Source organism: Hippoglossus stenolepis, chromosome 8, assembly GCF_022539355.2.
Source record: "Hippoglossus stenolepis isolate QCI-W04-F060 chromosome 8, HSTE1.2, whole genome shotgun sequence".
NCBI lineage: Eukaryota > Metazoa > Chordata > Actinopteri > Pleuronectiformes > Pleuronectidae > Hippoglossus > Hippoglossus stenolepis.
In genome coordinates, this window is record NC_061490.1 from 13,042,149 (window position 1) to 13,063,726 (window position 21,578).

Below are 21,578 nucleotides of genomic sequence, written 5' to 3' on the forward strand. Positions count from 1 at the left end.
GCCAGTGTCAACGTCTACAGTGAAGAGGCGACTCCGGATGCTGGCCTTCTAGGCAGAGTGGCAAGAAAAAGCCATATCTGAGACTGGCCAATAAAAAAAAAGCTTGATATGGGCAAAAGAACACAGACATTGGACAGAGGAAGATTGGAAAAAGTGTTATGGACAGACGAATCAAAGTTTGAGGTGTTTGGATCACACAGAAGAACATTTGTGAGACGAGAACAGGTGAAAAGATGCTGGAAGAGTGCCTGACGCCATCTGTCAAGCATGGTGGAGGTAATGTGATGGTCTGGGGCTGCTTTGGTGCTGGTAAAGTGGGAGATTTGTACAAGGTAAAAGGATTTTAAATAAGGAAGGCTATCACTCCATTTTGCAACGCCATGCCATACCCTGTGGACAGCGCTTGATTGGAGCCAATTTCCTCCTACAACAGGACAATGACCCAAAGCACACCTCCAAATTATGCAAGAACTATTTAGGGAAGAAGCAGGCAGCTGGTATGCTGTCTGTAATGGAGTGGCCAGCGCATTCACCAGATCTCAACCCCATTGAGCTGTTGTGGGAGCAGCTTGACCGTATGGTACGCAAGAAGTGCCCATCAAGCCAATCCAACTTGTGGGAGGTGCTTCAGGAAGCGTGGGGTGAAATTTCTACAGATTACCTCAACAAATTAACAGCTAGAATGCCAAAGGTCTGCAATGCTGTAATTGCTGCAAATGGAGCATTCTTTGACGAAAGCAAAGTTTGAAGAACAAAATTAATATTTCAAATAAAAATCATTTTTTCTAACCTTGTCAATGTCTTGACTATATTTTCTATTCATTTTGCAACTCATTTGATAAATAAAAGTGTGAGTTTTCATGGAAAACACGAAATTGTCTGGGTGACCCCAAACCTTTGAACGGTAGTGTACATACGTGTGTGCTTCAGTTCACTAATGTGACTGAGGAGGATACTATTAAAGACTTTACTTTAGGATACATCTAATGATTAAAAACAGGAAACATTACAAAAAATCCACAAAACATATCTTAAGGCAAATAGTGTTCCTACATAAAATATGGAACTAAATTAATCACACCTACAGTATTGATATATTTAGTAATGATGTGGGAGAGAGGAGATTTTTGTACATTTGCAAGTTAGAATGTGTTTCAAAAAGCAGTTGGAGCATATGTTGTTTTAAGTCACTGTTTTATGGTTTTTGGACAGAGTTGGTTTCTGTCAAAGCACGAGAAACACTCTGATGAATACCTTAAAACTGATAAACACATTAAAACTGATAAACACATAAAAAATGATCAACACCTTACAACTGATAAATGACTTAGAACTGATAAATGCCTTAAAACTGATAAACACCTTAAAACGGATAAATACCTTAAAACTAATAAATACCTTTAATTTCAAGATGGAAGTCAGGGTTTTCCTCCACATTGTGGAATCTCATGCATGTTGATATGAGATGAACCAATGTAGTTCAATCTACTGCAAAATAAACATTTGAAGGGCAGAGTCAAAATTAGCATGATTTCCTTTAAACACTTAAAAAAAGCTATTGGTTCTTTTTAATTCACTGTTAACAGAGTGTATGTGACTGGCGGTGGGACTAAAGCACACAATGTCAATATGCTGGCGCTCGTCCTCCAGATGTGTTTTCACACAGGTTGGTAAAAATGGAAATATGTGTCCTTGGCCAATGTGATATCAGAGGGACAGAGTGGGTATAAAAGCTGCTGCAGTGGAGCTGAGCTGACACAGAGGCTCAAACTGACTCCATCATGAAGGCTTTCATTCTTCTGGCTCTGTTCGCTGTGGCACGTGAGTATGAAGACTTAACAAGTCGTACCTTTTAAATTACCTTTTAAAGTGGGTTTGGCCACTTTGTGACAGGGTGGGACTGATGGGTTTTCACAGTGAGATTTCTTTGAAAATTGCTGTTGTGGAAAACCTGAACTCTGTTATTCTATTGTCAGATGCTGCTCCCATTGATGAGGATGACAAGATTGTTGGAGGCTACGAGTGCAGAAAGAATGCGTTGCCCTACCAGGTCTCTCTGAACTCTGGCTACCACTTCTGTGGAGGCTCCCTGATCTCCAGCACCTGGGTGGTGTCTGCTGCTCACTGCTACAAGTCGTAAGTGTGGACAATTACATTCAAAACCACTTGTTTCTCCAAACACATGACTTACACTTTTTTACCCATGTGCCTCTCTGTCAGCCGCGTCCAGCTGCGTCTTGGTGAGCACAACATTGCTGTCAACGAGGGCACCGAGCAGTTCATCAACTCTGCTCAGGTCATCCGTCATCCCAGTTACAACAGCCGCAACCTGGACAATGACATCATGCTGATCAAGCTGAGCAAGCCCGCCACCCTGAACAGCAAAGTCGGCTCCGTGTCCGTGCCCTCCACCTGTGCCAGCGCTGGCACCCGCTGTCTGATCTCTGGATGGGGCAACTTGAGCGGCTCTGGAAGTCAGTGAAACACTGCAAACACAACAGGAAAGGTTTTAGGTACATGATGGTATATGAGTATTTACTTATACTGGCCTTTTCTATTCCAGGCAACTACCCTGACCGCCTGAGGTGTCTGGATGCCCCCATCCTGAGCGACAGCAGCTGCAGGAGCTCCTACCCTGGACAGATCACCTCCAACATGTTCTGTGCTGGATTCCTCGAGGGAGGCAAGGACTCCTGCCAGGTACCAGCTAAAGTCATCTTCACTGTTTCTTCAGGTGGACGTATCAAACCTGAGGACACCTCTGCTCACGTCTTGTTCTCTGTCTGTGTCCTATCAGGGAGACTCTGGTGGCCCCTTGGTGTGCAACGGTCAGCTGCAGGGTGTGGTGTCCTGGGGCTACGGCTGTGCCGAGAGGAACAAGCCTGGAGTCTACACCAGGGTCTGCAACTACAACGCCTGGATCCGCAGGACCATGTCCTCCAACTAGACAAAGTCCTGCATTACAATGGATGAAAACAAGCTTTAATAATAACATGTGACTAATAGAGCCAGAGTCACAGTGTAAACATTCTGAAGTTATGTGTAATAAAAATATATAAAAAACACACTTGCTTGACTTTTCAACTGATTTTTGAATTATTACGTACAGAATGTTTAAAAAGCTACAGGTCACTGAGCATAAATAACTTCCAGTGTTTGCATTTGTGTAAATAAAATAAGATTTTGATGCAGTTAAAGATTCTGCAGTTGAATGTTTTCATTAAATATCCACGTGGGGTTCCTATAAAGTTCTGCAGTACAAATAACACCTGTGATGTCTGTGTCAAAGTCTATATGTTTGTCATTTATGACTGTGGTTCTGTTGCTGGAGGCTCAGAACACGTGAACATTTTCAACACATTAAATCATTTAGGTCATAAAATGACTTTTTATGGGAAAACACTAAAGTAACTGAAGTTACTACAAAGCTCTATATTAATGCCTGAGGACAAATGGCTCCAAGTCTGTTATATCGGCAGATCAATACCCAATTATTGATCATTCTGTTTTTATGTATGAAATTAATTAACTTCAATGATATAAATACCAACAACATTCTTATTGAAATGATTGATTAGGATACTATCGACATGGCTGTCAGAGGCTTTCTATCATGTTTCATTTCACGGCTCCGCAATCATTTTGTTTTTTAATCTTAACTAATGAAAATTTACAGCACAATAAAATGGTCAGTCAACAAATTATGGAAAGTGTGTATTATGTCAGTATAATTATTACTGTAGAGCCAATCAATATCAAATAATTAATTAAAAAAAAGAAATTTGTTGATACTTTAATATTTAGTTCATCTTCAGTAAATTATCTTGTCATTCAAAATAACACAAACACATTCAATCTAAGGCTCAAAAAGCTGAACATCACCGAATGGAATTGTGTTCCTCGACGAAAACATATAAAATCTATTTTAGAGTAAATTGAAAAAGTATTTCTGTTTTGGTATTCTGTCAATTTACAGTGTTTATCGAACACCCTGAGTAAGTCATTGAGGGAGGTTTGCTTTTTTGGGTGTAAATGAACATTACTTTATTTTGTGCGTAGCTCAAATGCCACTGAAGTTTCAGGTTCTGTAAGACGGTCGTCTCTGACCTCTGGTTGAAATCAAGCTGCCCTGCTCGCCCGTTACACTCACTCTCAATGACTTTTCAAATTTGGGCCTTACTTTAAAAATAAAAAACGAAAACTATCAGTAAAAAAAAAACTTGGTTGCCAAATGTTGGCGACATCCCAACTCCCTCTCTGGACATTGTTCACTCAGAGTTTTTGATTGCTTGATCCCACAGAGTGAAGAAATCAGTTATATAGGATTGGTACTCACTCTCAATAAACCTGAAAAACCCTTTATAATGATATCCTGTCTGGGGGATGGGCTGGGTGGGGTGTGTATTTGTTTCCCCCCTTTATTGTCTCCTTTAAGGAGTTATTATTATTCGTATATTGTGTGTGTGTGTTGTGTTTTCACAATTTTTAATACAAGAAAAAAAAGATCACATAAAAATACCACTGTAGTTGCAACCACCAAGACACGCCCCGTTTTAGAGTTAGGGTTATCTGTTTAAAGATGCTTCTTGTAAATTTAACCTTTAGCTTCTAATCCACAATAATTCTCAAAAAAGCATCTGCCACTGTAAAGTCCCAGTCATGACATTTCTGAGTGGAAACTGCAGGTTCTGGATGATTCTCTGTGTGCACATTAATTATCAAGAACCAGCAGTTTACGGTGAGAACTGTCATGAGAGCAGCTTTACAGTGGCAGACACATTTTAGAAAATTATTGATTTAATGCAATTAGGCCTCAGTTTTTATATTTTATAATTTGAATCTATATCTGTCTCACTGATGATTATAAATCATCCTCAAGTGCACCACATGTCTCTTTTCACAAAGACACAAGGTTTATCACTGCCATGTTGTACTTTAGTTATCTGTGTCATGTAATGATAAATACCATGGATACATTTCTGACTGTAAACTACAGGTCATAAAATATTCTCTGTGTACATAATAATCCAAGATCAGAGGTGACATGTATCGATGTTATTTATCAATAAATAAGACAGATAATTAAAGTACAACATGGCTTTGAACACTGATGTTTCTATGATAATATGAGACATATGTTGCACCTGACAATTGGTCTAGCATTAACACAAAGCAATAACAAATTCAAAATGTCAAATACTTTTGAGAACAAAAGAGTGAGAATCACCCAATCAGAAGGTTATAGTGTAACTGAGGTATATTTCTTAAAATATACATGGAATGGAGTCTCCCGTACTTCAGGTTTTTTGCATGTGTCAGGGTATTTGTGGGCCCAGGTCAAAGGTAGACCCTCATCCTCCAGATGTGTTCTCACACAAGTTACTCAAGAAGATAACAGTAAAAAAAAATGGAAATATGTGTCCTTGGCCAATGTGATATCAGAGGGACAGAGTGGGTATAAAAGCTGCTGCAGTGGAGCTGAGCTGACACAGAGGCTCAAACTGACTCCATCATGAAGGCTTTCATTCTTCTGGCTCTGTTCGCTGTGGCACGTGAGTATGAAGACTTAACAAGTCGTACCTTTTAAATTACACTTTAAAGTGGGTTTGGACACTTTGTGACAGGGTGGGACTGATGGGTTTTCACAGTGAGATTTCTTTGAAAATTGCTGTTGTGGAAAACCTGAACTCTGTTATTCTATTGTCAGATGCTGCTCCCATTGATGAGGATGACAAGATTGTTGGAGGCTACGAGTGCAGAAAGAACGCGTTGCCCTACCAGGTCTCTATGAACTCTGGCTACCACTTCTGTGGAGGCTCCCTGATCTCCAGCACCTGGGTGGTGTCTGCTGCTCACTGCTACAAGCCGTAAGTGTGGACAATTACATTCAAAACCACTTGTTTAACTGGAATAACTGTTTCTCCAAACACATGACTTACACTTTTTTACCCATGTGCCTCTCTGTCAGCCGCTTCCAGCTGCGTTTTGGTGAGCACAACATTGCTGTCAGAGAGGGCACCGAGCAGTTCGTCAGCTCTAAAGTGGTCATCCGTCATCCCAGTTACAACAGCCGCAACCTGGACAATGACATCATGCTGATCAAGCTGATCAAGCCCCTCACCCTGAACAGCTACGTCGGCTCCGTGTCCCTGCCCTCCACCTGTGCCAGCGCTGGCACCCGCTGTCTGATCTCTGGATGGGGCAACATGAGCGGCACTGGAAGTCAGTGAAACACTGCAAACACAACAGGAAAGGTTTTAGGTACATGATGGTATATGAGTATTAACTTAAACTGGCCTTTTCTATTCCAGACAACTACCCTGACCTCCTGATGTGTATGGATGCCCCAATCCTGAGCGACAGCAGCTGCAAGAAATCCTACCCTGGACAGATCACCTCCAACATGTTCTGTGCTGGATTCCTCGAGGGAGGCAAGGACTCCTGCCAGGTACCAGCTAAAGTCATCTTCACTGTTTCTTCAGGTGGACGTATCAAACCTGAGGACACCTCTGCTCACGTCTTGTTCTCTGTCTGTGTCCTATCAGGGAGACTCTGGTGGCCCCGTGGTGTGTGACGGTCAGCTGCAGGGTGTGGTGTCCTGGGGCTACGGCTGTGCAGAGAGGAACAGGCCTGGAGTCTACACCAGGGTCTGCAACTACAACGCCTGGATCCGCAGCACCATGTCCGCCAACTAAAGTCACTTCATAGTCACTTTTGCTCATCCCTTTGATAAATAAAAAAAAACTCAAACTCATCTGCTTGGATTCTGGAGAGAACAAAGACATTTCACTCAAACTCACAGTACTGGACATTTAAAACCAACCATTATGAGCCTCCTAGTATTAAATCTGACTTACTGTACTTAAAATGTTCATTCACAATATACTTCTCTCATCAATCGATATATTAAAATATTTTCTCGTCTTAACATTTAGCATAATTTCATCACTAGAGATTTCAGCAGCAGCAGCATCTCAAGGCTTTCTTAAATGTGGAGAAAAGGTGTTTCACTTCATGGTGACACATTATTGCCTAGAAATAACACAAACAATCACAAATTAATACAAAAGTGACCTTTATTGTTTTTAAGACAAACTGTAGATTAAACTATTTACAACCGATCAGGGTGTCCATGTGGGAAATAAGCATGAAAAAGCAGTAGTGAACAACCATGGCTGTTTGACAGAACTTGGTGCTGAAGGTGTGGAAGGTGTCTAAAAGAAATTTAGCATCATTTGATTCAGCCAACACATCACAAATCCACAGCAGCACAAACTCTTTGACAAACATGCGCGTGATAAGTGCCGACACTGAAAATAACTAAAAATGTTAACACAAAAGCAGCCGCATGTCCTTCAACAGGAAAACTAATTTGGAATTGGTTCAACGTGTTCTCTGAAACATTTTAGCTACAGTTTGACTTACAGACCAGAATATTGATATTAAATCCTCAGAAGTAACATTTTTGTCAGTAAATTAATGAAATGAATTTGAAATTATATGGACCATTCACGTAATTGCTCATAATATTGAGTGACTAGATGAGAAAAACTTGATTTTACAGTTACAACTACTTTAAATTAAAGAAACTCAAGGAGTTTATAAATAAATTAAGTCTGAAATCTGATCAGCTGTTTGCAAACTGACTTGGCAGTGAAAATAAAAAAGTTGGCACAATGATTCAGAGCAACAAGATAATACACAAATTCAAAATGCTTCAGCTATTTTTTTTCTGATGTTTTATGTTCGAACATTCACAAATGTTATAATTCCTGTTGAAATGTATTGCTATTTAGCCAATCACATGAATGCAGGGATGCTTCTTTCAAAGAAAAAAGCAAACCAAAAGAAAAACCAAAGTAAACGTAGTGGCTTCAGTGTAAAGTTGAAAATGTAGTCTCATTATTCTTTTGTACATTCAGGGCCTGATCTACTAAGATCCCAAATAAAGAGTGACGCTGTGCCTATTAGTATTGGGAGGAGTAGATTCAAATATTTTAATTTAACACACGCATTGTGATTTACAAAGGCTGAAAATAATTGCGGTGATTGTGACTGAGTCTATATTGAATACGTTTGAAAGGTAGGTACTAATCGGCACAGCGATGAGCACAGATGGCTGGAGTTATTGTGGTGAGGAGGAGACAGCATGGAAGGAGTTTTATTGTTTTATTTGCCACGGTTTTATTATGAGCTTTTTTTTCTTTTGCTCTTCTTCATATGTCCTGTAATCTTCTTTTTGTTTTACCCACAGCATTTACTTTCTCGCAGATACTCTCCCATATCGCATTTCTTTGAGTTATATTAATATTTCTTTGCTGTAGCTCAGCAACATGTTTGTTTGCCTCTTCCACTAACACCTCCCATTCCATGGCATTCAATTTCGCTTTGTGCTTGTGCTCACTCTGCTCTCCGTAATGCTCCATGGCGGAAACCAGTAACGCAAGAAAAAACACTAATCTAAATACTACTGCCTCTAACATGTTTGCACCTGTTATCATTTACGCAATTATGTAACCAACCGAATGTGCAATCTGTTATAATTCACACGCAATTTAGCACTGCTTATTTGGGATCTTAGTAGATCAGGCCCTAAATGTAGACACAGTCACCGCAATTATTTTCAGGCTTTGTAAATCACAGTGTGTGTGCTAAATTCAAGTATTTGCATCTACTCCTCCCAATATTTTGCGCACTCGGGTAGAAATGCCCAATACTGCATATTCATTAAGGCAAACGTACTAAATGGACAGTGTATGTTATTCTGAACGCAATCCTCAGTGCGCATCGTTGGCAGATCAGCTTGCAGTTTCTTTTGCGGGTAAAATCTAGTTTGCACACGTTTTTACACTAACCTTTAGATCAGGCCCTCAGTGTACGTCTTCAAAATTGGAAACTTGTCATATGATAAGTTTAAAAATAATTTCCAGGTATTTAAGTGACTATGTTTGTATTTTTCCCACTGTTTGAACAAATTGATAGAGGAATTGTATCTTTGTATGCATGTTCTTACACCTGGCCTCTAGCATGCTGTAAATAGTGCTGATAAAGGTCTGAAATGGCAGGATAGGCATTACCACACACAGCGCACTGAATACCATCTGAAGACCCATCGTTTGAGTCGCTGGGATTTGGGGTCGTGCATCTTTTCACAGTTCTCAAAGGTGTAATGGGTTTTCCAAGTGAATTTCCATCTTCTCCGTCATGGCTGGTTTCTCTGTCTTGGATTGAGTGCGTGGTGCTGGGACACGGGGACGTTTCACCCAAAACTACACCCGGATTTTCGACAAGAGAAATCACGGGCACTAGATGTGACTCTGGAGGAAGTGGATCTGGATATTTGGAAGAGGTTCTCAGAGGAAAAAAGCTGTCCTCAAGTTCATGTACCGTTGCAATATAGTTGTTAGTAGAAGGGGTAAACGTTATCTTGTTTGCTTGTGTACTATGCTCATCTGATAAATCGTATACATCAAAAGCAGTGTCCTTGTGCGTGTCTTGCGATACTGAATGGCAAAGCTGGTGACTGAACAGCAAGTCGAGAGTCTTAAAGCTGCACCTGCATTGCTCACATTGATAAGGCAGAAACACTTTCTTAGGCCTGAACTGAACCCACTGGAACTCTTGGTGCTCGCTCATGTGTTTCTTGTAAGGCTCTGCAAACCGAAAACCTTGCCCGCACTGAGGACAAGTGAAGCGACCGTGTCTCTGTCTGTGGATTCTCTGGTGACGCCACAGTTTTCTCCAGTTTTGTAGCGTCTTACCGCAGCAAGTACAAGTGTAACTCTGACCCGGGGCGTGCGTGAGCATGTGGGCTCGGAGTCTGCCCATGTGTCTGAACTGTCGCCCGCAGCTCGGACACAGATATTTCCTGGGGTCGGACCTGTTGTCCAGTTTGTTTAACTTGGACACGAGGTGTGAGAGCTGGTGGGCCGGTATGACTGACTGGAACGGTTTCTTTCGGTTAGCGATGCGTTTCTTGTGGATCAACTGTGGTTGTTTTGTCCGTGTTTCGCAGTTTGCAGCTGTGATGGGAGAAGCCGAGTAGTGTGCTGATGAACACCTCAGAGCAGGCACTGTGTACTGTATCAACGACATTCTGTCTTCCTCCTTTACAGCAGAGCTGGAGGCGTTTCTCTCTCTGCACTGGTTGCGATGGGTGTTAAATTCAGACATTACCCCAAACAGCTTGTCACAAAACAAGCAGCGGTAAAGCTTAGCACCAGTGTGGGCTTTCATGTGACTGTTGAACTCCTGCAAATGGTCAAAAACATTCTTGCAGATGTGGCACGTGTACGTTAGTGAAGGCCTTGCACGTCTGTTGGGTTCTGAATCGTCGTTTCCTCCCGTGGGTCGACATGTGTGATTTTTTGCATTGCTGTAATGAGTGAATGATTTTTCACAAAGTGTGCAGTTATAACGCTTCACAGACCAGTGCGTGAGCTCGTGAACCCGGAGGAAATAAGCCTGACCAAAAGCTTTGCCACATATATCACACTTGTAAGGCTTCTCCCCCGTGTGGACACGCACATGTCTTACAAGCGCGGACTGAAAGGGGAAAGTTTTACCACAGTACTGACACACTTTCCTTTGTTTCTTTCCTGGGGAAACTGGTGTCTGAGGTGCCTGACCATTTTCATTGTCAACCCCTCTGCTCTGTTTTTCCGATTTATCATTCTCGGATTCCTGGGCCATCTCTTGTGCGTGCATCTCCATATGAGAAGTGTACTCAGAGCAGGAGAATTTGATCTTGCAAAATGGGCATTTTTGATAAATGTTGCTCTTTCTGTGGGTCTTGAGATGCAGATTTAAGTTGGAATTTTTGGTAAAACCTTTGCCACACTCGGAACACTTGAACGGTCTCTCTCCAGTGTGAATCCGTTGATGGATGACGAACTGGGACTGAAATTTAAATACACGACCACAGTAGCCACACTTCATCAGAGTTTTGCCTCCTCTTTTAATGTAGATGACATTTGCGTCATCCTCTAACTTGGCCTCCTTATCCACGTCTGCACAGTCTTCTGCGAGTTGGGTGTCGGGGCCGCCTTCATGCCCCTCAACGACTTGCTCGCTCTTTATCAACACGTTACTTACTCTCCTCCTCCTTTTGCCGCCTCTCTTGCGCCTTAACATGTTTTGCTGACTGTTCGGACCCTTAGATTTAAGCGTGGTGGTGGCACTGTGTTGTGAAGATTTAGGACTGTTCAACTCTGACACAAGATTTAAATGATCCAGCTCCGCCTCTATATTCTCAGTTTTAACAGCAGGGCGGCTGCCGACAAGTTTGGGTGATTCTTCTGTAGACAATACAACATCAGTGCTGGACAGCTCTGTACTCTGCATGTTTGTGTCTTTTGGAGAGTCAGGACTGCTTTGTGAGTGTGACTTGTCGCTGCCAGTGATGCCCACTATCTTATTTAGACTGTTTAAATCCTTTGAGGGAATAACTTCCGGCTCAGCTGCTGCCTGGGAACGCAGTCTCCTTTGTGGTACTGCAACTGCTTTTTGCTCTGTCTGTTGCTCTCCTGTTCTTGACTGCGGGGAGCACTGATGTTCCCGTGTGTCTGCTTCGGTCTCTTGTTTGTCAGTGTTTAGTTCCACCTGCTTATCTGTCTCCGCTCTCCCCCCACAGCCTGTGTTGTTGCCCAACACTGCAGAGACCTCCTGGGAACCCTCCAGTCTGGACACTTTAGCTGGAACCTGCTGATCAGCCAGTTTACTCCTTCTTCTTTTAACGGCTTGTAAATTTGATGCATCAGATCCAGTGAGTTCATCTTGTGTGCAAGGCTCCCTCTCTCCTCTACTCCTCAGCCTCCTTGCAGGACCGTTAATGTCGCTGAGATGAGCGGAAGCAGCGGGGGTATTGGCGTCGGCTGCCTCAGTAAAGATGTTTTTAAAAGCTGTAATTTGGGCTCTTTTTGGCCGCCCTCTTCTCTTTGTCAACACAGGCTCACCGTCTTCTACATTACCATCTGAGACAGTACGAGGAGCAGAATTATTGATTAAAGGATCGTCTACAGTGTGAGGCACATCAACACTGGTGTGGTTTTCCAAACATGCTGGCAAAGGTATTGTCGTGCTGATCTCCTCGTGCTGAACGGCATCAACCCCAGCGGTATGTGGATTGTTTTTGTCCGCCGCAGTCAACCGCGTTTTAATTTTACGAGTGCGCCTGCGTTTTTTGCAGACCTCCACAGTCTGTTTGTGAGTGTCTGTTGTTGAGCTGCACACGATCGCAGGAGCCATTGCTTCCATCCCTACCTGTGATGGCATGTGCTCACTCTGCTGACTATTAGCTCCGCTGCCTGTTTCAGAGTTAACATGGCCGTCAGACTCCAGAGTCCACGATGAGTGGGACTCAGGGGCAGTTTGACTCGGTTCTGTCGCCTTCATTTCCTCTCTCCAACTGGAGTCCAGGTCTTCGTCACTGCATCTCTTATCCTCAGGTATCTGTGGAAGAAAAATAAATGTTTGTCACAAATGTAAAAACGGTATGTATCTTAGAATATATATAAATATAAAAACACACAAAAGGATAATTCATGCTAATAAAAGGAGAAAGTGAAACGAATTTTTAGCCCAAATTGAGAACAAAATCCCATGTACATATGCTGTATAATAAAAAAAGGATAATGCAAATAACTATACATCCATCAAAACATAAACTATACCAATGAATCTGCATTTAAATGCATGTAAAGCCTTTAAATGCCAAAGGCCCTACACAAACACAAGATCCTTCACGTTTTAAAAGCAGAAGATTCATGCTGTAACAGAGGGCGAAAGTTTTGGAGCATTATGCGCGTTTCTTTTTCTCTCTAGCTACCTGCTTGCAGTCGGAAGGAGCATGAATGGAACTGCGAGGATGAGGTGTCACAGACGTTAGGTCAGAGACGGTATTTTGGTCACTGCTTCCTCTGCTGAAGGACATTTTACTCCCCATGTCAAAAGTCTGTGGATTGAAGTGACAAGAAGGTTGGAACGCAAAAAATAAACAAATACAGTGACATGTATTCCTACAGCAAAATGTTATCACGTCACATGGTCTGCAATAAAATATAAATAAATATTCCCTGAAATATCACAGCTGGGAATAAACTGCTTGCTCTGCACACTGGTCACTATAACAAGAGGTGTAAGGCAGGGAGTTCATTTGCCTGATTCAAATCAGTGATTAAAGTACAAGTGTCTACAGTGAAGCATGATGTCAATCTGAACCAGACAGAGGCCTGATGTAAACAATCACTGGACCAGTTTCTAACTTCTTCCTATGTGTTTCTTTTTTAAACTATTTGTTTTTCGCAAAAATGGGAAGATTTGATTTCTTAATCAACACCTGAATTTCTCTACTTGTTTTCACTTTCTTGCAAGCAAATTGTGATTCTGTTTGATATTAATATAGTTCTTTCACATTTATGATATATTTAGTCCTACTTAAAAACACTGATCTAGCTAAAAACCTTCTTAAGATATTTTGACTGTTTATTTCCCCATGGATTCTTTCTATTTCCATGAAACTCAGATATTTAAGTAAATTAAACATGTTATATTAGAAGTTCATCATGTTTAAAAGCAAATTCCTAAATAACTAAGGCTGTAACATTATATTCAGTGGTTTTATTCCATAGGTAGATATCTGTACAAGGTTTTCTATTTTGATCCTGTTGGACCCATTGGGTTCAGTGACAGTTTTTAACAGCTAGGTTAAGGATTAATCTTAGTTTCTTGGTTTAAAATGTTGACATTTTTTCCCAATTGTAAACTTTGCTGAACTAAATTTTGACATTGTCAGCTGCTTGCATTAGAAAACAGTAAAGCAAGTCTGGGCTAATCCCACCTGAAACAGGTCTGGGCGGATTACTGAAAAAGGGGTTTCTGCAGATGTTGGTGTGAGCGCTTTAATTTCAGTTATCTGTGAATCTACATCTGTTTCTGTTCCAGCAGTGAAGGGACACCACTGCTGTCCAGGTCTGATGGACTGCCCTGTGCAAGCTGTAAAATCTGTGAATTCTCTGTATTTATAATCCTCAGCAAGCGACGCGGTTTGCTTTTGGGATGCAAGTTGCAGCCCTGTTTCTGTAGAAAGCTTTATTTGACCAAAAAGTACTTGTGATGCAGGCAAACTGTGGCATCAACTGTCAATTTAGAACATCCACTTCTCCACTTCCTGGTCAGTTCCCAACTAAGCCAAACACGTAATCCAACAAAGTAAACCATCACAGGCTGTAACCTGCACATTTCCTGAGCTCAATGAAAACCAAGTTCAATAGATATCACACAGAGACGGAAAACCTTGAAGTCAACACAAAAACGTATATCTACCCGTGAAATAAAACCACTGAATGTAATATGATAATAATAATTAAATGATGAAGGAGTGAAAAGATCTGCCCATCCATCAATCCATTATCTATACTTCTCATCCTTTGAGGGTTGCTGGGAGGTTCGAGCTAATCCCAGCTGACAGTGAGCGAGAGGCAGACTAGTGCATCACAGGGTCAACATAAAGAGACAAACAACCATTTACACCTACGGTCAATTTAAAGTCTACAATCAACCCAACTCCAATCTGCATGTGTTTGGACTGTGGGCGGAAGCCAGAGTACCCGGTGAAAACCCACGCAGGCACGGGGAGAACATGCAAACTCCTCACAGAAGACCCGGGATTTGAACCGGGAAAGCATGATCTGCGAAAAATCAATTAACAAACAGAAGAATAAATACCTCACAGATGTGACAGAACTATATTAAAAACACTGAATCAACATTTGGGTGCAAGAAAATGAAAACAAGTGGCAGCTAGTTTGAGTAAAAGATTTTGGTTTTAAGGAATTTGATCACTGTAAAATAACTCGGCACATTAACTTTAGGGTTTCTTGGATGTTGAGTACAAATTTAAACCTGATCCTGTAAAACATAAGCAATTCTTGAGGCCAAGAATACAAACACTCAAAGAATCACGTTAAACTAAGCTCCCAAGTTCTAAAATGGCATTGTTAAGAAGTTTATGGAGTAGAGCTAGACCCAGAATTTTAATATAAGATTTTACTATTATTTTATTTTTTATGATTGACAGAGATTGTCTGGTATGAACTGGGAAACTTTTAGTTGTGTATGCATTGATCTGATCACAAGCTACACACGTTTAAAGTTCCCACATGAACCAGTGCTGAGCCTGACAACACAATATGCACCTGTGTAGTCTGGTGCAGTTTGCAAAGCAATACAGACACAATGCAAAGCTAATGCGCACTGGGCTATAATCACCCTGTCTGTTATATCTCCTACATTCTTCATCTCATGCACACACAAGGAAAACGGAGCTTTTGAGTATGATTACAAAAACTAACATAAACACAACAGAGTATATTTGGAAAACAGCATTAATCTGACAGCTACAGCCATCAATGCTGATTAAAAAGCCACCAGCACCAAAATATCAACGTAGCCGCTATCTATCGTTAGGCCTGATGCTAGCTGCGCTCATTAAACATCACAGGCCACACGGAACAACCCGTTAGACACAATGTCAGCTCCTGTGTGTCTGTTCAAGCAGTTCAAACATACTGTGGGCTATTCCTGGACCCTGGTGCGCACACGGGCGGAAGTAAACACAAAGTGCTTGCCTGTGAGGGAGAGTCGGGGCTGCGGGTCTCTGCGTAGCCATGCACTGACCGCTGCTGCACTGGCTAGCGACTAGCTAGCTCAAGTTAGCTCCTGTATGCCGTGCTGTGTCGGTACGGTGCTTTCCTTGAAAAAAAAGACACCAGACGTGCATGGACCGGGGAGTTGTTCACTTGAGCCCGGTTTTCTCTCTTGGCCTCAGGGCGAACAGCGGCAGCGGCACAGTCCACATCCACAGACGATGCGGAGAGAGGAGAACATCACGCCGAGCTCAGCGAGCATGTTCGAGGGCTGTGGGAAGTTTTCGCTTCGCTGCAGGTCGGATTTCAAACGTGTCTAAGCTAACGAGAACCAACCTAAAGCAGGCATTTAAAATTTACAATGATATGTATCCATCCTACGTGAACGATTTAACTGGAATGACAACTTGTGTAGTTTTTGTGAGAAGGACATTGAGGCTTTGTAGCGTGTTTTCTTCCAGTGTGGTCTTCATGTGAGAGTTGGCTCCAGTCAAAAGAGATATGGATATGATTATTTTTTTAATAAATAACCCGATTCTGTTAAGGAAACACTTTACACACTGACATTATATCATTCAATACTAATTATAAAAAATAAAAATAAAATAAAAGTTGATCCCCATATCATAAGACATTTGCAAAATCTCTTCAGTGCATGACAGACAAGCCCTGAAACATTTTTCTCTCCTGGATTTGTTTATCCTGATTGAATAAAGCCCCTCAGTTTATTTATTTTATCCATTTATTTAACTTTTGCTCTACTTTTGCTGGCGTTTTTCTTTTTTTCCTCCTTAATACTGCATCGACACCAGTGCAAATCTAGATACATTAATATGTCTTAATAGGTTCATATTTGTAACCGTTGTTTTCAATAAACCAAAAATAAATACAAGAGGCAAAATGGCACAGAACCTCCTTGGTGTGGGTTATAAATGACTTTAAATTTACCTTTAAACCCTAACCCCCCCTCGGAGGTCCAGTAGTGTAAAGGTTGGCAACCATAAGTGTGTCTTTAAGTATTAATTTATGTATTTGTTGTGTGTTTGATGAGATGTAATGTTTATTGACATACACTTTGGTTGCTGGAAATGTGATTTGCACCAACGTTGTGGATTTGACAGGGAGATAAACTACCAGAAATGGGCCTGACATCCCTCCAGGTTGCAGATTGAAGCAGAGTGGGTCCGCACCACCTGTGCAAACATCATTCACCCTCGTCTATATGTTCTTCAGACATAAGGCGCTTGCTCTCTGATTCTACTCAAAGTGATGGAGATTACAAGCGCACAAACACACCTGAACGCCGCATGCACAAATTTCCCAATAGAAGCCGAGTTGGGCGAAGACCGGTCCCTGCCCTGTCTCTGATTGGCTTACCCTTAAAACCCTTAACCAATCATCCAGTGAGGCAACTTATACAACCCAATCAGACACAGGTAGAGAATGTTCCTCTTCCACGATGCATATCGACCTCATCGTTCAGCACCGTGGTTTTTCTGTGAAATGGCCCCATCTGCTGGACGCACAGATAATTGCACCTGAATGAACTAAATAAGTCGGAGGAAGAGGTTCATGTCATCATGGCAGATGAGGAGCCACATTATTAGATAGAATTGATGCATAGTTCTATATAAATGACTCAAATAAGTTACAGAAGTCTAGATCAGTACTTATTTGTGGAAAAACAAAAAAATTGATTTGCCCCATTTATTTTTCTGCCACAATCAGAATCAATATATTTCCAATCATGGCTTCCTTTTAGGATTTCATGTAATTTGTTTTATCTGCCAAAATATTTTGATAGTCTTACATTTACTGTGCTTGTCATGCATCATAAACTGGACTTTCCTGTTGTATAACATATGGTATCAGTTCAGGTGTTTGCATAGCTCTTGGGTTAAAGTCACGATACATTCAGTCAATTGATCATGTGAATAATCTCACAAATATCTTTTTTGCATTCTCCCATACACACACACACACACGGAATTTAAAAATACAGTTTAATACAACATATAATGTATTCTTGAAGTTTCCCAGAACTGGCAAGAACACACAAGGTATCGTGGTCAGTTCCCAGTCACACAACACAATATCTGATCATACAAAAACATATTTTAAAAGCAAAGCGCAGTGCCTGGTTATCCCATCATATAAGGATGAACCATGCACAAACATTTAATAATGAGCAATGTTGATGTACATCTTCTATAACCATAGAGATACCAACTTCATAATCTGTAGTTAATCCCGTTTACTGTGCTGAGGAGAGAAATCCAGCTCAAGATGCATGTTTGTTGTCACTAAACATCCTACACTTAATCTTTGAAAGTACTTCTTTGTGATAAACTTAAACCAGTGGATGCTGTTCAACCTAGAGGCTGCAATGTTCCTGTACTTGGTCCATCATTAACATAAAATGTAACATGCAAACTGGATGTAGCGCTATAGTTTTGTCAAGTTTTAATAGGAACAGATGAGGTTACTTGGTAAATCATCTCAGCAGGTTTGTCTGGTCCACTTTCAACAATATAACAATCATCGTCCATAGCCCCTCCTGTTTTCTTATTCACAGGAACTGCATCTTGCTCTCGGTCCAGACCGACAGCCACAACTTGGCTTTTCTTCATGTTACCAGCAGCTGGGACCTGGAATCTTCTCTCACCATTCATCTGAATGGGAACTGGGCTTGTCATTGGTATCACAGTCTTTATTTTGTATTGCTGTCTGCCACCCGGGCCATGCTGTGCCATAAACTCTCGTGCTCTGATACACTTGTGCCTCTGAAGGAGCTGAGCAGATTCAAAAGGAAGATGACAGACTCGACATTTGAACCCATTTGATGCAGGGGACATCTGAGAAGGTTTGCTCGATGCAGCTGATGCAATGTTTGTGGGCATCTTTGTCTGCATGGAGTGAGGAATCCAGTGACTGCTTTTATTGGATGCAGTCAGACTTGGACTCTGACTCTTAGATGGAAGGGAGACAGTGTTGTAAAGTTTGGATGTGCTAGGACTCCAAATTCTTGATTGCAGCGACGGAGTGACATGACGCCCCTGATCGCTTTTATGGTATTTTCTGATATCCTGGTGTTTTAATTGCAGGTTGGAAGGGACAAAAGGTCTCCGGATGCCATTATTGGTTGCACTGGGATACTGCCTTTTCAGCTGTATAGAGGTAGAAGCCTGTGGCCCCTGGGCACTCAGTTTCTGACTCTCTGTACGGGCTTCATTTGGCATCTTGAAACCCACCGGTCTCGCAGTAATGAGTCTGAATTTGGTAACATTGTTGGACGAGTTACAGACATGGAAGCGAGGCACGACTTTCTTGCTCGAGAGCAGCAGCCCACATCCTATACAGCCTGAAACTTTATCTGTGACGTGGGAGCCGTGGTGGGAGATTAGAGAAGTTTTTGATGAAAAACACTGCCCACATTTACCACAACCATATGGCATTATCTTGTTAAACTGACGTGATGTTTTAAGCAAAACAACTGGCTGGTAAAGTGTCCAAAGATCCACGGTTGGTGAACCTACACCTGCAAAAATATTCTTCACGCCCTTTGCAGAGCTGACAGACTTTTGGGGAAGGGACGCTTTTGATGCAGAGGGGTACAACTGAGGCACTTGTGAAATCTGTGCAGACTGCATGGGAACTTGTGGCTTATAAGCTGATTTAATGGGTACCTGCGGCATGGGCTTCACTGCCAGGGATTTTGATGGCACAATGTTCAATTTCGGTGCCTCCCAGACGACGTCACCGGTCTGTAATCTTATCAGCTGCTCTTCCTCTGCTATGAGCTTCTCAATTCTGCGCTTTCTTATTGTTTCGTGGTCAAGGACTTGGTGCCCTGGTTCATGTGTCGTGCTGTGGTCTAACATGTCTGCGTACTTTGTAAACTCGGTTCCACAGGAGCAGATGTGAGTTGAAGCAAGACAAACATGTTGCTCCAGGGATCTCCGATCTGAAAATATTTGCTCACAGTTGAAGCAAAACCGGCCGGCATCCATCAAATCCCTGCCTAATCCATCCTCCAGGATATTTTGCAGTGTTTGCGGCTCTCTCTCCATGATCAGGCTGGGCATGGATGTGTTCACTGATGATGTGCAGCCCTCTGAAGCTCCCTTCCTGCAAAGAGTATCATAATGTATCATACTGAATGCAAACAGCAGAATTTACTTGAATATACCAAATATTAAAATCAGGAACACCCCACATGTTATTGGCAGCTGACACAATCTGGCTCTGAGGACCAAGTTAACCAAACAGATACACGGTTAACTGCATGCTTAGCCAAAACCAATATTTCTCCCAATCCCTTATTGCCTCCTTGTACTATTTATCGTTATTTGCTCTTTATTGCCCTTTTAAAAAGTCCAAACTTCTGAGTCGAGTCCATGAACTCTACCAGGTGTCATACACTCTCAAGCTAATGAAATACGCGTCGTATTAACCCAACACAAGTATAGTTATAAGAATTAGTTTCTATGCAACCTAATATTTGTAAAATAAATGAACTAGTCAGGCTATATATTTATTATTGTTGTAAATTTGCGGAGCGCGCGCTTGCCTTGTTAAGCTACAACCCTACCATGCTAACGTTAGCCTCCACTAGCTCATGGACAATAACGTTGGCTTACTTTCACATGGAAACCAAATTGGAGCCGTATCAATAGTCTGGTATGTCCCCGCAGCAAACCGCAAACAGCTTGTCCATGGTCGCTAAGCGAGACGTTCCGAGTCGGGCCAAAATACCGGCGTTTAGCACGAGTGGCAGCAGCTAACCCATTAGCCACAGCAAAATATAGAAGGCCAGAAAAACGGAAACTCCTCAATCCTCTTCTACGGATGGCGCACTTCTACAGGGAATCGTCACGGGCTTGCTGCGCGACACTGACACCTATCGACAGGAGGTGTCAGTTCACCGTGAATCTAATTAGTTATTAGTTACATTAGGTGAATTTTAACCTCGACCCATGAGTCTGACACAGAGATGGACGATATGGTCAATAAATTACATCTAGAATGAAATGTTTTTATCAGTGATGAATGACACATTATTTATTTTAGGTTTGCAGGCTGGTTTTAGCTCCTGAGTGAAGGCTGTGGGTTTAAACTCTTCTTTATGAGCAGAGGATGACAAATCGTTTATAAACATTTACAAATCTAAGGAAGCTCTATTATGTGTTATACCCCCTCGCTATGCTTACAGCATACATTATGCATTACAACATACATTGAACTTTTGTTATAGTGCTCTTGCTTATGACATATATGGATGTTTTATTGTCCAGCAAGGACACTTCAGTCTTGACTGGGGAAACAACATACCCACTTACTCATGCCTGTTCAGGCTTACAGCACAGCAGATGGAGTTTCCCCAGTTGCCATGGAAACACAGATGTTTTACAGCACCTCCAGGACTCTCCATGTTTGAACCTGACAGTTTATTCTTGTCCTTGGAGACAGTCTCACCTCAGTCTGCTGATCAGGAGCTGTGGCCCAAACTGTTTTGCATTTTGGCAAAGTATGCATCTAAGCCTTGGGACTTCAGCTTTCTATTTTTATTTGTCAGTGTAAAGGAATAATTGTGCAAAATTTGATTTAATTCAAGTAAATGGGGGGGGCGGTCGTTACATTTCATTTGAATCGAAAACTCCCGAACTACTCAAGAAATGTGCAAACCAGTCAGCATCTCTAATTTAATAGTGTAATTTATCTTCTAAATGGTGCACACTGGAATATTTTTTTAAGCCCCCCATCATTATACAAGAGGGTAGTGTCAGTCAGACCCCAGTACCTAAACAGAACATTTAGTGTTTTCGGTTTTATGGTTGCACACTTTTGTTTCAGGGATACTGGACAAGAGTTGGATTAGTATTATGCTTTGGTACTGGCACACAGTATCTAAAACATGTTGAATTCAGTTTAAAT

The 21,578-nt window shown here is 41.7% G+C and overlaps 3 protein-coding genes across 5 annotated transcripts; 2 read left to right on the plus strand and 1 right to left on the minus strand.

The window, feature by feature from the left end:
* Nucleotides 1–1,484: 1,484 nt before the first annotated feature.
* Nucleotides 1,485–2,994, plus strand: LOC118113136 (trypsin-3). Of its 2 annotated transcripts, XM_035162543.1 has the most exons (5): nt 1,775–1,821; nt 1,977–2,136; nt 2,221–2,474; nt 2,564–2,700; nt 2,798–2,994. In XM_035162543.1, exons 1-5 carry the CDS (start codon nt 1,782–1,784, stop codon nt 2,945–2,947), a joined length of 741 nt encoding a protein of 246 aa, XP_035018434.1. In that variant the 5' UTR covers nt 1,775–1,781; the 3' UTR covers nt 2,948–2,994. The 2 variants fall into 2 exon arrangements, with proteins under 2 accessions (XP_035018433.1, XP_035018434.1); XM_035162542.1 differs by having other exon boundaries at nt 1,485–2,136.
* A 2,518-nt stretch (nt 2,995–5,512) lies between these two features.
* Nucleotides 5,513–6,695, plus strand: LOC118113138 (trypsin-3-like). The gene is made up of 5 exons (XM_035162546.2): nt 5,513–5,552; nt 5,708–5,867; nt 5,969–6,222; nt 6,312–6,448; nt 6,546–6,695. The coding sequence occupies exons 1-5, from the start codon at nt 5,513–5,515 to the stop codon at nt 6,693–6,695; spliced, it is 741 nt and encodes a 246-aa protein (XP_035018437.1).
* Nucleotides 6,696–7,058: 363 nt separating this feature from the next.
* Nucleotides 7,059–20,525, minus strand: si:dkeyp-84f3.9 (zinc finger protein with KRAB and SCAN domains 5). 2 transcript variants are annotated; one of them, XM_035162517.2, is made up of 4 exons: nt 20,285–20,525; nt 15,627–19,772; nt 12,827–12,952; nt 7,059–12,450 (listed from the first exon to the last, which is right to left on the minus strand). In XM_035162517.2, exons 3-4 carry the CDS (start codon nt 12,941–12,943, stop codon nt 9,010–9,012), a joined length of 3,558 nt encoding a protein of 1,185 aa, XP_035018408.2. In that variant the 5' UTR covers nt 12,944–12,952; nt 15,627–19,772; nt 20,285–20,525; the 3' UTR covers nt 7,059–9,009. The 2 variants fall into 2 exon arrangements, with proteins under 2 accessions (XP_035018408.2, XP_035018407.2); XM_035162516.2 differs by lacking the exons at nt 15,627–19,772; nt 20,285–20,525 and adding an exon at nt 14,534–15,460.
* Between the last annotated feature and the right edge of the window lie 1,053 nt (nt 20,526–21,578).

What these genes read in the sequence shown, in the direction of transcription:
- LOC118113136 (XM_035162542.1), top strand. Translation starts at nt 1,904, where the DNA reads ATGGGTTTTCACAGTGAGATTTCTTTGAAAATTGCTGTTGTGGAAAAC. An exon ending in CAACTTGAGCGGCTCTGGAA is followed by an intron (nt 2,475 to 2,563) that starts GTCAGTGAAACA and finishes TTTCTATTCCAG; the next exon opens with GCAACTACCCTGACCGCCTG. An exon ending in GAGGCAAGGACTCCTGCCAG is followed by an intron (nt 2,701 to 2,797) that starts GTACCAGCTAAA and finishes GTGTCCTATCAG; the next exon opens with GGAGACTCTGGTGGCCCCTT.
- LOC118113138 (XM_035162546.2), top strand. Translation starts at nt 5,513, where the DNA reads ATGAAGGCTTTCATTCTTCTGGCTCTGTTCGCTGTGGCAC. An exon ending in CAACATGAGCGGCACTGGAA is followed by an intron (nt 6,223 to 6,311) that starts GTCAGTGAAACA and finishes TTTCTATTCCAG; the next exon opens with ACAACTACCCTGACCTCCTG. An exon ending in GAGGCAAGGACTCCTGCCAG is followed by an intron (nt 6,449 to 6,545) that starts GTACCAGCTAAA and finishes GTGTCCTATCAG; the next exon opens with GGAGACTCTGGTGGCCCCGT.
- si:dkeyp-84f3.9 (XM_035162516.2), bottom strand. Translation starts at nt 14,575, where the DNA reads ATGCAGATTGGAGTTGGGTTGATTGTAGACTTTAAATTGACC. An exon ending in TTGTAGACTTTAAATTGACC is followed by an intron (nt 12,953 to 14,533) that starts GTAGGTGTAAAT and finishes TTCAATCCACAG; the next exon opens with ACTTTTGACATGGGGAGTAA. An exon ending in CTCCTTCCGACTGCAAGCAG is followed by an intron (nt 12,451 to 12,826) that starts GTAGCTAGAGAG and finishes TTTCTTCCACAG; the next exon opens with ATACCTGAGGATAAGAGATG.